Source organism: Rhineura floridana, chromosome 9, assembly GCF_030035675.1.
Source record: "Rhineura floridana isolate rRhiFlo1 chromosome 9, rRhiFlo1.hap2, whole genome shotgun sequence".
NCBI lineage: Eukaryota > Metazoa > Chordata > Lepidosauria > Squamata > Rhineuridae > Rhineura > Rhineura floridana.
The window spans coordinates 65,106,250-65,120,845 of NC_084488.1; the positions used below are offsets into that span (position 1 = coordinate 65,106,250).

General features: G+C 41.6%; 1 protein-coding gene across 5 annotated transcripts in view; it reads left to right on the top strand.

Annotated features, from left to right (window-relative positions):
- NR3C2 (nuclear receptor subfamily 3 group C member 2) overlaps positions 1–14,596 on the top strand; it is a 211,452-nt gene that overhangs the window by 102,314 nt on the left and 94,542 nt on the right. For 4 of the 5 annotated variants that reach the window (XM_061584708.1, XM_061584706.1, XM_061584707.1 and 1 more), the window contains one exon: positions 10,096–10,247. In XM_061584708.1, the coding sequence (XP_061440692.1) occupies positions 10,096–10,247 (152 nt within the window). The remainder of the gene's footprint in view (positions 1–10,095; positions 10,248–14,596) is intronic. The other variant, XM_061584705.1, reaches the window with a different exon arrangement.

Sequence of the window (14,596 nt, forward strand, 5' to 3'; positions counted from 1 at the left end):
ATTTGTCTTCTTTGTTCATTGTCTGGAAAAGGTATACAAGCTTTCCTGCTTTTTCAGTTCTTAATTTATTTCTCAATTTAGAATTAATTAGTCCAAAGGAAGAAAAATCTCTACACCTGTAGAAGATGCTACTGCTGTTAAGAGCTGAATTGCCACTTCAGTGGTCTCCAGATCTACTCCATCTCCCCAAATTCTCTATTCATTGACCTTTATCTTTGCACTTAGAGAGTGGCAAGACTGAGAGAGAGAGTGTATGCTTCATGTACGACACCTGCAGAATAGGACTGATCAGGTTATCTTCCATCTCCATGAACTGCTGTTAACATATTCATAGAATATAAGTAGAAGTTGTATAGTTAGTATTCATGATTATATCTTTGACCTAGGCTTTTTTTTACTAATTGTTTTAAGAAAATTTTGAATTCTGATTTAAATAAATCAGCTTTAAATAAATTATCTTTTTTTAAAAAAATCATTGATTTTTATCAATGTTGGATTGACTGGCTATATAAAGGGTAAGACAATCTTTCAGGTATCCTGTGTTGTGAAGGGGGCAACTCTTATATAGACTGAGAACCTGATTGGCCTTTATTGTTGTTGATTTGTATCATAGCAGAAGATAAGCACTGTCATTTTAAAAAAAATTGTCTCATCTATGAAGAAGGCATCAAGTATTAGATCCCCTGGAAACCTATTCAGTTATTACATCAAGCAAATGGAACATAACCCATTCTTTATAACAATAGAACTTGATACTGTTCTGATATCGGGAGGCTTCTCAAATATTACAGAAATTACTTGGGGACTGAGTGCTGGAAGAAGATTTTTGTTCTTGCCGTCAAGGTAAATGCTTCTGTTGTGATATAAAGTGCCTTTGTAGACTCTCCTTCAGTTGCCTTTGTCTGTAGTTTCATTTGACCTAGTAAATCCATTGAAAAGAGAACTGCAGATTCATTGCTCGAAACAAGTACAAAGCCCATTTAATGTCACCGAATATCAGGTTACAGATACAGGTCCACATGAATTATGACTGCAATCACCCTTACTACACCCTTACTAGGCAGGGTTAGATATCACTTACTTCCATAACTGTAATGTAAAATTACATTGCTTCTGTATTCATATACATTTGGCAGGGCTTCCCTGAATGTATAATAAATAAGCCATTGTCATCATCCAACAATTGTCTGACAGTGTTGTGTTGTTATGTAATGAACATATAAATATCCCAATGAGTAGGGCTAGTAAGCCTCACAGATTAGCAGAGGCAAAACAGGAGGAGGAGCATTATTTCCAGTGTGGGATTCATACACTAAATGCAGATTTATTTAAAAGGTGGTTTAGTTATATGTGTGCAAGAGGCTCAGAGCCAGTTCAATCCTAGTACCTAATCTGGTCTGAGTCACTGATATTTGTGACATGGCCTAGGATAAACTACTTGACCTCTTCCTAGCTCAGCTGGTATAGCTGTAAACAAGTACAAAAGCAACTGCTTTTATTTAACCTACAAGAAGAAATCAGGCTGGGATCTCATGAACCATGCAGGTAGCTTCCTGTGCCTACTGGTGCTTGGACTTAAGTTTCTTGAACAGCAGCCACGTGGCAGATCATTATCTGCAGCTTGAATAAGCTTTCAAAATCAAATTGTGATATGGTATGGGATCCTGTTACCAAAGTAAGCAAAATCCACCTGGGCATGCCCAATTCCTTGGGTGTGTCGAAAACAATTATTTGGATGCCATTTTATAGGGCCTCCCAAAACACATTTGTTAACTGTCACTTTCATAATGAATGTGAACTCCCACTCATGTAAGGAATGTGCAGGTTACATAATTTTGAAGCATGAGAATTTTTAGACTGCAGACTTCCACTTTCTAATGTCAAATTATTCTGACACCATAATATGCCATTTATGTAGCTATGCACAATTATGAAATACTCTTTGGATAGCTGAATAAATTTGGAACTTGATCTAAAACTCTTCTGGGGATATTTTTACTTTGTATCATAAAAACTGACAGAGTTAAAATTAGCAAGCTTTAAAAATGTGGAATTTATGTTGTGTGCAAGGGGAAATGAGGAGACGTAAAGGTCACTGTTAGGCTCATCCTGGTTCAGCAGTTTGAGAACAAGAAAGGGATTGGAAGCCTTTCCTCTCATTAAATTGGCATGAAGTGCATAGCACAGGCATAGCATTATAAGCAGTATAAGGTCAAAATCACATATACAGTTTAAAGCATTTTAATTATCACTCGAAAATTCACCCTGCTCCTTCAATAAATGCACATTAGCACTATTCACAAGTTCTGTTTTCCTACTGTGAATGTCACCACATCTCATGCAGTTTATGGTGGAAAGGTCATTGCTCCATTTTTCCATCTGGGAGCTAGCCAGAGCTGCTCTATGATAGCAGTCAGTTACATATTTTGATACTGGTGACTGTAACTCCAGATCTTTGTGCACTGTCAGCACTCCTGACCCATTCTCTTTACCATCCTCACTCCTTCTCTCCTTAGCTAATGGAGTTCTTTGAGAAACTTCATGTCAATTTCAGTTTCAGTTTTTACAATGAAGGCCACTTCCACCTCCACTCTTTTTAGTTTCTTTTTTTAAAAGACTACTACTCTATACAATAACCCTGGCATTCATTCATGTCCTTTTAAAGAAAACAAAATGTGATTGGGGGGGGGGAGAGAGAGAACAAGAAAAGAGAATTGTTAAACCAAGGAGTTCTGGGTCTTGTATCCCAAAAGACTAGAAGGAGAGCTGCAGCTGGAATCCCCTAAACTCAGAGAGAGAGAGAGGGGGGGGGAGGGAGAGAGGGGGAGGGAGAGAGGGGGAGGGAGAGAGGAGGGAGAGGGGGGAGGAGAGGGGGGAGGAGAGGGGGGAGAGGGGGGGAGAGGGGGGGAGAGAGAGAGAGAGGGGGGACACCTATGATCTGGGCTTTTGGAAAATCTGGCTGCTCTTTAGCTTTCCCGATAACCATGAACTACTGCTTTCTGGTTACCTACTGTAGTTGCTGTTCACCTCTCCCCAACTTACTTCTGTTGGACTTGGCAATGTTGTCCTGTGTAATTTCAGCAAAGCAGGGCAGCTGATAAAGTGAAAGCATGGATTGAAGGCCCACCACTACTGCATTTTGCAAGAACTCACAACCTCTCCCTCCCTTTTAAAATCTAAAATAGTATGATGTGCAATCATCCCTCTAACACCAGAGCACACATGTGGCATTTAAAAGGAAAAAGGGCATCTTCCTTCATGGCCATCTATTTATTTAAACTTTCATGCATGCATACCAACAGCAGGAGAGAATCTCAAAAGTACTTTAAGTGGCATGTATGAATTCAGTCTCAGATTTTGCTGCCAATTACCACCAGCCATTAGCTAGTAAGTGTAATGAGCAAGCCCGTTTATCTGAAATGTGCTTGAAGCTCACTACCCCTCTAGAGCTTTCTTTTGAAAATTGCTTCCCCTCCGATATGTAGGCTATACTTATTTAAAGCAGTCTTACAGTCTACCAAGACAGGCAGAGGGTCACAGTAACAGCAGTAGCTGTACAGAGAGCAGCAGTACCTGGTGCTGGTAAAAGCCACAGAGCAACATCAATACTTTCTGCTGCTGCTGCTTCTCCTCCTCCTTTTCTCAGCTAAGAGCCCTGTTCTCCAACTGTCTTAGAAAAAAAGACAGCTCTCTGAGGGAAAGGACCTCTGTTTGGCAAAGAGTGGACACAAGCCAAAAGATCCAGCGTAGTCCTTAGAAATGACCATAATTTGGGGCACTCTGGTTCCTTCATCTAATGCTCAGGTAAAGGTACAAGCATTTGTCTGAAATTATCACATGATTCTGAATCACCATTTCTGATACAAGGTCTGAAGCAAATTTTGTGAATTTTGCCCAGACTGTCCCTAAATTACCTCTGTAGCATATGGAATTCACTGCACTCTACATGAGTGATGTCCATCCCATGATGGCAGTGATCCATTTAGTATGCAGGTTTAAATGTTATGACTGGTTCAGGGATTGCTCACTGAGGGTCGGCAATCCTTAATAGCAAATCTGTTTTTATAACGTATACCCCAGCCCTTAAGTGAAAAAAAGATCTGTAGTCTGACAGGATTATCAGTAGTGAACGCATGAGTCGTGGCTTGCAGAATCATTCATGGAAGTTGACCTATTTGTTTTTTAAAAACATTTCTATATCACCCTTCAATAATATCATGATGGTTCACATCAACATACCAATAAAACAGTACCAATAAAATCAATGTATCATCTTGCCAAGCCCGTTGAAGTCAGATGCAGACGCGGTGTGCTTTTCTTTAATAGGTTTAATAGAAAATTTAAGTACAGAGTACTTCATGAATTAGCTTACAGATCACGCAGAATTCAGCATCTCAACACTACATAACTAAGCATGACTACACAGAGCTAAGACGTTGCCTCAGCAATTAGACATGCCCCTTACAACCCTTAAGTAAGTGTGGGTAGACTCGTTCTACTTGCGTAGTGAGGAAGGTGTCATGGAACGGGAGTTCATGCGCATGTGAGCACTCCTCCTTGGTGGGACAGTGGGAACCCTTTGAGCCTGTTGGCTCAATTGCCTGTGTGTCTTAGTTGAGGGCAGCGGAGGCACTTCTGTGAGGTCCTGCTCAAGAGAAGGGGTGCACGGTGGTGTGAGTGAAGAAGGGGGGTGAAGGGAAGGTGAAAGGGCAGTCTCTTGATTGGGCAGTGCCTTGTAAGTTGTAACTGGAGCAACAGGGGCGGAGCTGTCACTGTCAACAGCACTGAAGCCTTCGGCCTCAACACCCTCTGACTGCAAGTCACTAGGGCCCTCCCCCAAGTCCCATTCTGTTTTCTCCTCTTCTTCCTCATTGCTCCAAGGCTGTTCCACAGGACTTATGACACATATACTAAAATACATCATAATCCACAGTAGACTAGCTAGACACTACTCAGGCCCACCCACAAATGCCAGGGTGAACAGATGGGTCTTTAGCAAGTATATTATGCCAATAAATCATCATCTGCACTATGTGCCTGAACCATTCAGGCACAATTTAAAAGCTAGTTAGGTCTATGAACTGCTAGTTAGGGAATGGCCAGTGGTTTTCTTATTTAAAGCCTGCTTTGAATTGTGTAAACACATTTTGCTTTGCTTTTAAGATGATACAAATCAACAAAACTGAAATCCAAGTTCAAGCACAAAATGAAAAGAAGTGGAAAGCCCTTATTCTTGCAGAGCAACCTATGGTGAACATAACATTTAAATATTCCTTGCTGTCCACAGCCTCTGGGCTGGTATACAACAAAGTTGTTCTGTTAGCTCAAGGACTTCTGGTTGTACAGTGGAACTTCCTCTCCATCTCCTTGCCCCCTGAGTGTCCCTAAATCTGTTCTCCCCCCTCCAAACCTCTGGAGCAGATTTGGGAAAGGTGCAGGGGGTGTGCCAGGAGACAAGAGGGAAAGGAAGTTCCATTGCACAAATAGAAATCCTTGCACTAATGGTACTACTTCGTTGGATATTGTCCCTAGGTCTAGTTGGTAGATGCTAACAGAAGCTGAGGGCTGCACGCTGCAGTAAGCAATATTTAAACATTAGATTAGACTGATATGTATAAGGGCCTTCTAGTAATGAGAGCAGTAACTCACCATAAATAGATTTTTCATCTCTCAGTATTGTATACAATGGTGAGATAACATACTTTCTACAAGTTAAGGCAGGTAATTCAGAACCTGAGATGATACTCTATCCCCAGAGACAACAAAAAATATGCATATGGCACAAAATGCTCCCCCCCAGCCCTCTCCCCTCAATAACATCATTAGTAGTAGCCCTGGGTGATTTCACTGTCCATGCTGAAGCTGCCTCCAGTGCTTTGGCTCGGGACTTCATGGCCTCCATGACAACCGCAGGGCTGTCTCAAATTGTCACCAGCCTGACACATAGGGCAGGGCACACCCTCGACTTGGTTTTTGCTCCAGATGGAAGAAGGGGTGGTCTGGAGATAGGGGGGTGGATATCACCCCATTGCCATGGTCAGACCACTTCCTGGTGAAGTTTAGACTTGTGGCTCCGATCCTTCCCTGCAGGAGTGATGGACAGATTGAGATGGTCCGCCCCCGTAGACTGATGGAATCCACAGGATTCCTGAATGCCCTGGGGGAGTTCCCAGTAGATAGGGCAGGTGACCCTGTTCCCCTGGGGGAGTTCCCAGTAGATAGAGCAGGTGACCCTGTTGAAGCCCTTGTCATACTGTGGAACAGTAAGGCACACTGGGCTCTTGACATGGTTATCCCCAAGCATTGTGGAGCCCGGTTTGCACCTTGGTACACCAGTGATCTAAGGGCAATGAAACAGGCTGGTTAGAGCATGAAAGACATGCTGTGAGGCTGATTAGGCATGAGTAAAACATCATAACCATGCCTGCTATGCGGCGGTGAGGGTGGCAAACAAGGCCCACTTCTCTGCCACCATCGCATCCTCAAGTAGCTGTCCAGTGGAGCTTTTCCATATTGTCAGGGGTCTGTTGACATCAACTCCAGGAAATGGAGTTTTAGACCCTTCAGAGTCCCACTGTGAATTGTTTGCAAGGGTTTGAGGGTAAAGTTGCTCGCCTCCATAGCAAACTTGATGTCTCATCCACATCTAATGTAATCCCCAATGAGGTGTGCCGTGCAGTAACTGCTGCAACTTCTGGGAATGGTTTCAGTTGATGTAGCCTGATGGCATGGACAATGTGCTTGCGACGATGTGGCCAGCAATGTGTCCTCTTGACCCTTGCCCTTCTTGGCTTATTAAAGCTTGCTGAGAGGGGTGGACCGAGTGGATCCAGGGTGTGGTCAATGCAGTGATTCGACCACTCCTGAAAAAGCCCACCCTGGACCAATTGGTTTGCGACAACTACCGCCTGGTTGCAAAAAATACCCTTCTTAGGGAATGTGATTGAGAGGGTTGTGGCAATTGCAAGTACTCTTGGATGCAACAGATTATCTTGACCCATTCCAGTCTGGGTTCAGACCTGGTTATGGGACTGAATCGGCCTTGGTTGCCCTGATGGATGACCTTTATCGGGAGAAGGACAAGGGAAGTGCAATCCTGTTATTCTTACTTGATCTCTTGGTGGCTTTTGATACCATTAACCGTGGTATCCTTCTGGGCCAACTTGGCAAGATGGGTATTGGAGGCACTGTTTTACAGTGGTTCTGATCCTATCTTCAGGGTGGTTTTCAGAGAATAGCATTGGGTGCTTGTCTTTTCGGCTCCTTGGCAGTTGTGCTGTGGGGAGCCACAGGGTACCGTGTTGTCCCCCATGCTATTTAACATCTATATGAAGCCCTTGGGAGCAGGCATCAGGAGTTTTGGGGCGAGGTGTCAGCTGTACAGTGACGATATCCAGCTCTGTTTCTCCGTAACATCTGAATCAAGAGTGCCGGTGCCTGGACTCGGTGGTGGGCTGGATGAAGGCCAATAAACTGAGTCTGAATCCTAGTAAGATGGAGACGCTGTGGGTTGGTGGTTCCTGATAATTGGTCAGTTGCCAGCTTTGGATGTGGTCATACTCCCTCTGAAAGAGCAGGTCCGTAGTCTGGGTTTGCTCCTGGATCCATCTTTGTCAGGCTCAGGTGACCTCAGTGGCTAGGAGTGCCTGTTACCAGCTTCGGCTGGTAAGATAGCTGTGGCAGTTTCTGGGCCGGGAGAGCCTGACCACTGTTGTCCACACACTGGTAACCTCCAGGCTGGATTATTGTAATGCACTCTATGTGGGGTACCCTTGAGGTTGGTCCAGAAGCTGCAGCTGGTGCAAAATGTGGTGGCGAGACTGCTCACTGGGGCAGGATATCACCAACATGTCACTCCACTGCAGAAAGAATTGCACTGGCTACCTATTAACTACCGGGCCAAGTTCAAGGTTATAGTTTTGGTGTACAAACTGTGGGACCAGGATACCTGAAAGACCATCTTATCCCTTATATGCCCAGTTGATCATTGCTGTCTGTAGGTGAGGGTCTCCTGCAGATACCATCTTATCAGGAGGTCTATTCTGCACAACATAGCAAGCGGTTATGTGTAGTGGCATCTACCCTTTGGAATTCCCTCCCCTTAAATATTAGACAGGCTGTTATACTTCTGGCGCCTGCTGAAGACCTTCTTCTTTCAACAAGCCTTTTAAGTAGAGACCTTATCCCAGTTTGTATCTGTTGGAATTGCTTTTTAATATGTTTTTAAACCTGTTTTAAAATTAAAGCTTTTTAAAAAAATGTGTTTAAAGATCTTTTGTTTTAATATGTTTTTAATTATTGTTTTGCTTTAATATATTTTATAGTCTTTTTTATGATGTTTTGGAATGTTTGTGGTGCTTTTGGGAGAAAGGGTAGGATATAAATCTAATAAATAAATAATAGTATAGCATCAACACTTTGGTTCAAAAGCAGTAGACTCTGGCAGTGGCTACCATAGCCATGAAAATGAGCGAAAATTTGTGTCTTAATGACAGGAAAAGGAGGAGTTACCAGAAACAAGCGCAACAGGAAACTGACATTTGCTTTATTTAGGGAAAGACAGCACCTCTGTATGTGAATTGTCTGGTGCTTAGAGGAAGCTTTTAAGCAAGTGGTATATATCATTGTTGGCTAGAAGGATGGAGATAAACTGCACAGAGTGGAAATGGGGTAGGGTGGCAGAAGGCGAATGAGTGAGTAGGAGAGCAGTTGTGGCTACATTTGCTTCAGAACATGCTGGTGCATCCTCCCTCTCTTTTTCTGCCTCTGAGGAGAAAAGAATACTTTTGCTTAGCCACTTCTTACAGGAATATTCAACCTCACAAACTGTGCATGGACCATGATATTAAAGTAGTTAAAGGTGAAAGATCCCTGGTGTTAAAAGCAAGATGGGAGGGCTTGAGCAGAGGGTTTCATTTTCCATCCCTATATACTGAGCTTGCTGGTGCTTTGTGAAGGGATAAATACATTTTTAGTACTGCATCCCGGCTGCAAATTCCAGCCATTGGTCTCCACTCTTCACAACTGAGTGGAAAACTAGGGTGGTTGAGTGGAATGTAATTGAGTGGTGTGTTTGTGTTTGAAGATAAAAATATTGTAGTAAAACTTTGTGAGTCTCTACTTGTCAGGTTTTTAATCTGGGCTGTGACTAATGGAAAGACTTGATTAGATCTTAAACCTTGCAGTGCAATCATATGCATGTCTTCTCAGATCTAAGTTCCATTGAGTTCAATGGGGCTTACTCCTTGGCAAGAGGGTATCAGATTGTACCTGTAGTTTGGTTTGACGTTCATCAGAATATTTAATTCCTCTGCATTCAGTCTTCATAAAAATGTTTGTAAACATATGTTCTGTTTTTCTTCATGGATGCCCTACTATAATAGAGTCAATGCATGTTCCCTCAGTCATTTTGAGGAAATAATGGAGGTAGGTTCCAAGAAGGAGTTGGCAAATGTTTGTGACAATCTCTCATACTGACAGCATTCAAACATATGATAAATCATGGTTTATCACGATGGAAATGAGTGTAGCTTCCCCCCAGATTTGAGTGTTCCCTCCTGCCCCCATTTTCCTTTGGCTGCAAAGAAGAATTCTGTTGTTTTTACTTGTTTTTGATTAACCATGTTGTCTGGACCCAATAAACCATGTTGTCTGGACCCAATAAACTAGTTAATATTAACTATGGTTTGAGTGAGACAAGCTAACTGCAAACCATGGCTTATGAAGCTGGCTTGTTTCAGTACACTATAGTTAACAGTAACCGCAGTTTATGGTTTGGACGTAAGATTAAAATGCCATTAATCTTAAACAAAAGTTTCTGACCTCCTCACAGCTGCTCTGGTGAAGAGCCTAGGGAGAGACTAGGTTTGTTCCAATAATGATAGTTTGTTGTAACATTCATTCAAAAGCAGCCATTGAGTGTTTATGGGTGTTTTGATATAACAAGTAAAATCTATCAACCCAGCCATATGGGGTTGTGGCTCCTTAAATTTTTAACCGTAGTAGTAATTGAACACATATAATAATGAATTGGAATTTATTTGTGGCCAGTATGACTTGAATTGATTGAACTTGTTATTTTCCCCTCCCCCATAGTTCCTCGTTGAGAAGTGTATCAACTGGATCCTCCAGACCTTCCAAAGTCTGTTTGGTGTGTGGGGATGAGGCATCTGGATGCCATTATGGAGTGGTTACCTGCGGCAGCTGTAAAGTCTTCTTCAAGAGAGCAGTGGAAGGTAAATCCTCATGTGGGTTCTTTTTTTATATTCTTTCTGATATAGTTATAAGGAATTATTGCTTTAAAATGATTCAGAAGATGTATGCATCTTCTCCTTTATTTCTAGAGCACCTGGTCATAGTCTGCTGTATGCCTTTAAGCTTTAATTTTAATTCACATCTACATAATTCTAGTTATTTTAAATCCTCATTTGCTTCATCTGGTAGAAGAAGTAAAGAATTCTCAAACAAAAATGTCAAAACATTTCGTAAACTGGAGAGGAATTCTGGGTAGAGTCAAGCAGATGATGCATCTAACTGTTCTTCAGAAATCCATCAATAATAACAAATGTAGCTTAAAGCTAATTTATGCATGATAGTTATACAGTCATGAACCCACCCTTTTAAGATACATAAGCATTTGCGCTCTCCTAAAAAAACCACCAGTTTTTTAAGCCTGGGTATGAATTTCAGGAACACACTTTCACCTCTAGTTCTCATTCGGAAAATAATCTGTTGCATTATTCTGTATCTCCAGCTTCTTTTCACTTCGTTTGCTCTAGCTCAATTTGATAGGCCTGTCTCTTTACCCTGATAGTTTCCCTGTCATCCCCAACTTCATTCCTGTTCTTAATCTCAGTTAACACACCTTCCCTTTTGGAGTCTTATCTTCTTCACTACAGTGGAGTGTTGATGCCATACAGCTATACCTACCATTTCATGTATGACATGGAGGGCAGCGAATCAACAGAACAGTACAGTTTTTTTAAAACAAATCCCAGGGATCCCTCCTTTCCATTTTTCCACTAGGAGTGGGAAAAAATCAAATGAGAAAATCAACATTTAAAAGGAGATTAGACAAATTCATGGAGGACAGGGCTATCAATGGCTACTAGCCATGATGGCTGTGCTCTGCCACCCTGGTCAGAGGCAGGATGCTTCTGAAAACCAGTTGCCGAAAGCCTCAGGAGGGCAGAGTGTTCTTGCACTCAGGTCCTGCTTGCGGGCTTCCCCCAGGCACCTGGTTGGCCACTGTGAGAACAGGATGCTGGACTAGATGGGCCACTGGCCTGATCCAGCAAGCTCTTCTTATGTTCTTATGTGAAAGTCCTTTAAAAAAATACTGTTTACAACCAATTTATACTGCTACCCATCTCTTAGGCCTAATATTCAAAGGTTAATGATGATAGATTTACTAGTGTGTTTGTCAGGATCAATGAGCAACAGTCTTAGGATCTTATGTTGGAAAGGCATTATCAAATGGTATAGAACATTTCCGGATATTTGGGACAATTTGGAAGTCAGATGAGTGTATTGCTCCTGCATCTTGGAGGCAAGGCCTTTGGGTAATGTAGCCTTTGACATGTCTTCCTTCTCATTTTCCTCATCTTCCTCTGTTTGGGGGCAAAATAAAATAAATTAATAGAATATCTGAACATACACAGATACAATCAAGAAACAAACTTACACATAAAAAAGAAATTTCTTCCATTTTCTAAACTCTATGGTGCTCAAAGTGAACAATCAGGATCAAGATATATGGATCTGTAGACACTGATAGAGTTATGATAGCATTTCTAAGGATGTATTAAAATGCAAAAGTAGCCATAAGGGTTTTAAAAAACCCCACTCTGAAATCCACAGCAGGGCAATACCTTTATTGGGACCAACCAAAATGTCACAAAAGTGTGGCAAGCTTTCAAGTTTTCTGGAACTTTTAATCAGTCAAGATATTACATGACGTTGTGAGATGGGGGGGGCAGAGTACAAAAAATTAGGCTAATGTTGTAGCCAGAAGACCAGTTTGTATACTAAGTTTCAGGATGGAGATTGCAGGATTAATAAGTCCCACCTTGGGAAGAATAAATTATTCACTGAGAGAGAATATGGAAAATAAAATCACTATGGATTTAGGGTAGCTACGTTTTTCTATACAGTAGAGCCCCACTCATACAGTGGGTTACGTTCCAGACCTCCACCTAAAAGTGAAACCCGCTGAAAAGCAGAACTCCGTCAATAAAATGGTGCCCGACGCCCGAAAAACACTGTAAAAGTGGAACAAGCGCCGTATGAGTGGGGCCTTACCCTAACTGAAAACTGCTGTATTAGAGGAACGCTGAAAAGTGGGGCCCTACTGTAATTACTATGGACTTGTATTCTGTTCCTGTGTGTGTTTACTCAGAAGTAAGTTTGACTGAATTCCATGGGACTTGCTTAATATAAGTGTGTGTAGGATTATCATCTTATGGTGTATAATGATGGCATGCTCTTGAAAAGTTCAGTATTACTATTATGTTTATTGGAATATCCAAATGTATTTCTCCTTAAAGTAGAGAATAGGAATATTTATTTTGTGAGTGTTTTCTTTTAACCCCCTCTCCCTCCAGGTTTTTAAAATTATTATTGTTATGTATGACCGTGCTGAAGTCTATCCCTATCTGTTTTCCCAATTGGCAAAATCTACCATATACTTGGATGCCTCAAGTGCAGCAGTTCACAGCTCCAACACGGTTATTATTTGAATAAAACTAAAACATACTTTTAATTTATTGATTTCAGCAAATCATACAATTTTATCTGCTAACTGATTTGTACACAATATCAGTGGAGGCTGGTGGCTCCAATGTCAGTGGGGCAGTGATTCTGCTCTGTATTTTAGGTGATTTCAGCACCTTGGATAGCACCTTGAAAGTTTGGACTAAAACCTGAAGCCAAGTCACTGCCCCACTGGTGTCGGCGCTGCGAGCCTCCACTGCACGATATATTTATACTATTAAAGAAATTGGTGTGATAAAGTAAATTTTGCATATATTTCAATTTTTCTTAAAATATTTAAGATTTTTCTTCAGGGGCGGGAGGAATAGAAAAAATGTGCATTTTCCCTGATGGTTTCAGAAATTCTATAAATCTCGTTTCTATGTGCCAATTGGAGCTGAATGCTTCCCGTGAGGATTTAGGAAGCAAACTGCAGGGAGGAAGTTAATTTTGGGAATCATTGGTGGTGTTGCCCATGACAGCGCAATAGATTTAATGAGCTTCAGTTGGCTACCAGAAGTGGTAATGTATTAATGATGAATGGACACTCTTGAGGCTAAATATATACATATTTCTGCTGTAGAAATAAGGATATCAAGGTGGCGTGGCAGGGTAAGACATGGTGATACCAGAGCTACAAGAGCTGCTCTATTTTCCATACATAGTTCTGGCCATTGTGGCCCTAAGTCAAGTGATCCATTTGGGTGAAAAATATGTCCTGGAAATGTTTATAAAACATACAAAAAAGGGGGGGGAAGAATTGGTGGGCAGGTTTGTTCTATCTGTTCTTCTGCTTCATATGTGTATGCATTCACATCTCCACATTTTGGCCCAGGCCCTAGGGTGTATTGGCCCACTCCAGAAAATGAAACATGAGTTAATACTCAGTGGCAGAGTATCTGTTTTGCATGCAGAATGTCCCAGGTTCAATCCCCGTCAGCCCCAGGTAGGGGTGGAGTATCTCCTATCTGAAACTCTGGACAACTGCTGCTAGTCTATGTAGATAGTACTGAGCTAGATGGAGCAATGATCTGATTCAGCGTAAGGCAACTTCCTCTGTTGCTATTGTGCTTTTAAAATATGGGACAAATATGTATTATAGAAAATGTGTGGCTACTATCAAAAGCCCATTGTTGCAAATTTCCCTACGCTTGCTCACTTTATTAGCTGTTGGGAAAACTCACTACTAGATGATATAACGTGACATCCTTTATTTTACTAGATGTTACCAGTATGGATGAAATGAGAAATAAAAGCAGGCTGCTGCTGTGAGTGACAGCTACATTGCCCTCTTAACCTCCAGCTCTGGCTCTTTGGCTCAATTCACATGTCAAGCTTAACTATGGTTCAGCATGCTGTCTGAATTACAATCAGCCAGAAAATTGGAAGAATGCATGTTTTGAAGTGAGTTCACAAACAGTGGTTGTGCTGACTGTGGACTGGCATGTCTGAATTAACAAGTCATGTTTTTGGCCATTACTCTGAGTGGCTACTGCACCTGGGAAACAGGAGTTAATTTGTGAAGCTGCATTTTGAGATAATAGAAGATGAAAGACTCTAATCTATGGGTTTGCCTGATATATTTTTGGAACCTCAAACTGTGGTTTGAGTTTTAAACTATGGTTAGTGCAGCAAACCTTGGTTTGGGTTGATGTCTCAGTTGAGTTTGTGTTTGCATCCATGTGTGTATATTCCTCTCTGGGAGCATATTGGTATAGGGCCAAGGAGAAGGAAAACAGCTCTATCTCTCCACCTTGTGTTCAAGACTTTGGGCAGTTAGTTGTTGTATTTGTTTTACTATTTTTGGAATCAGAAATTAATTATATTTAGATATCCCAGTAAAAAC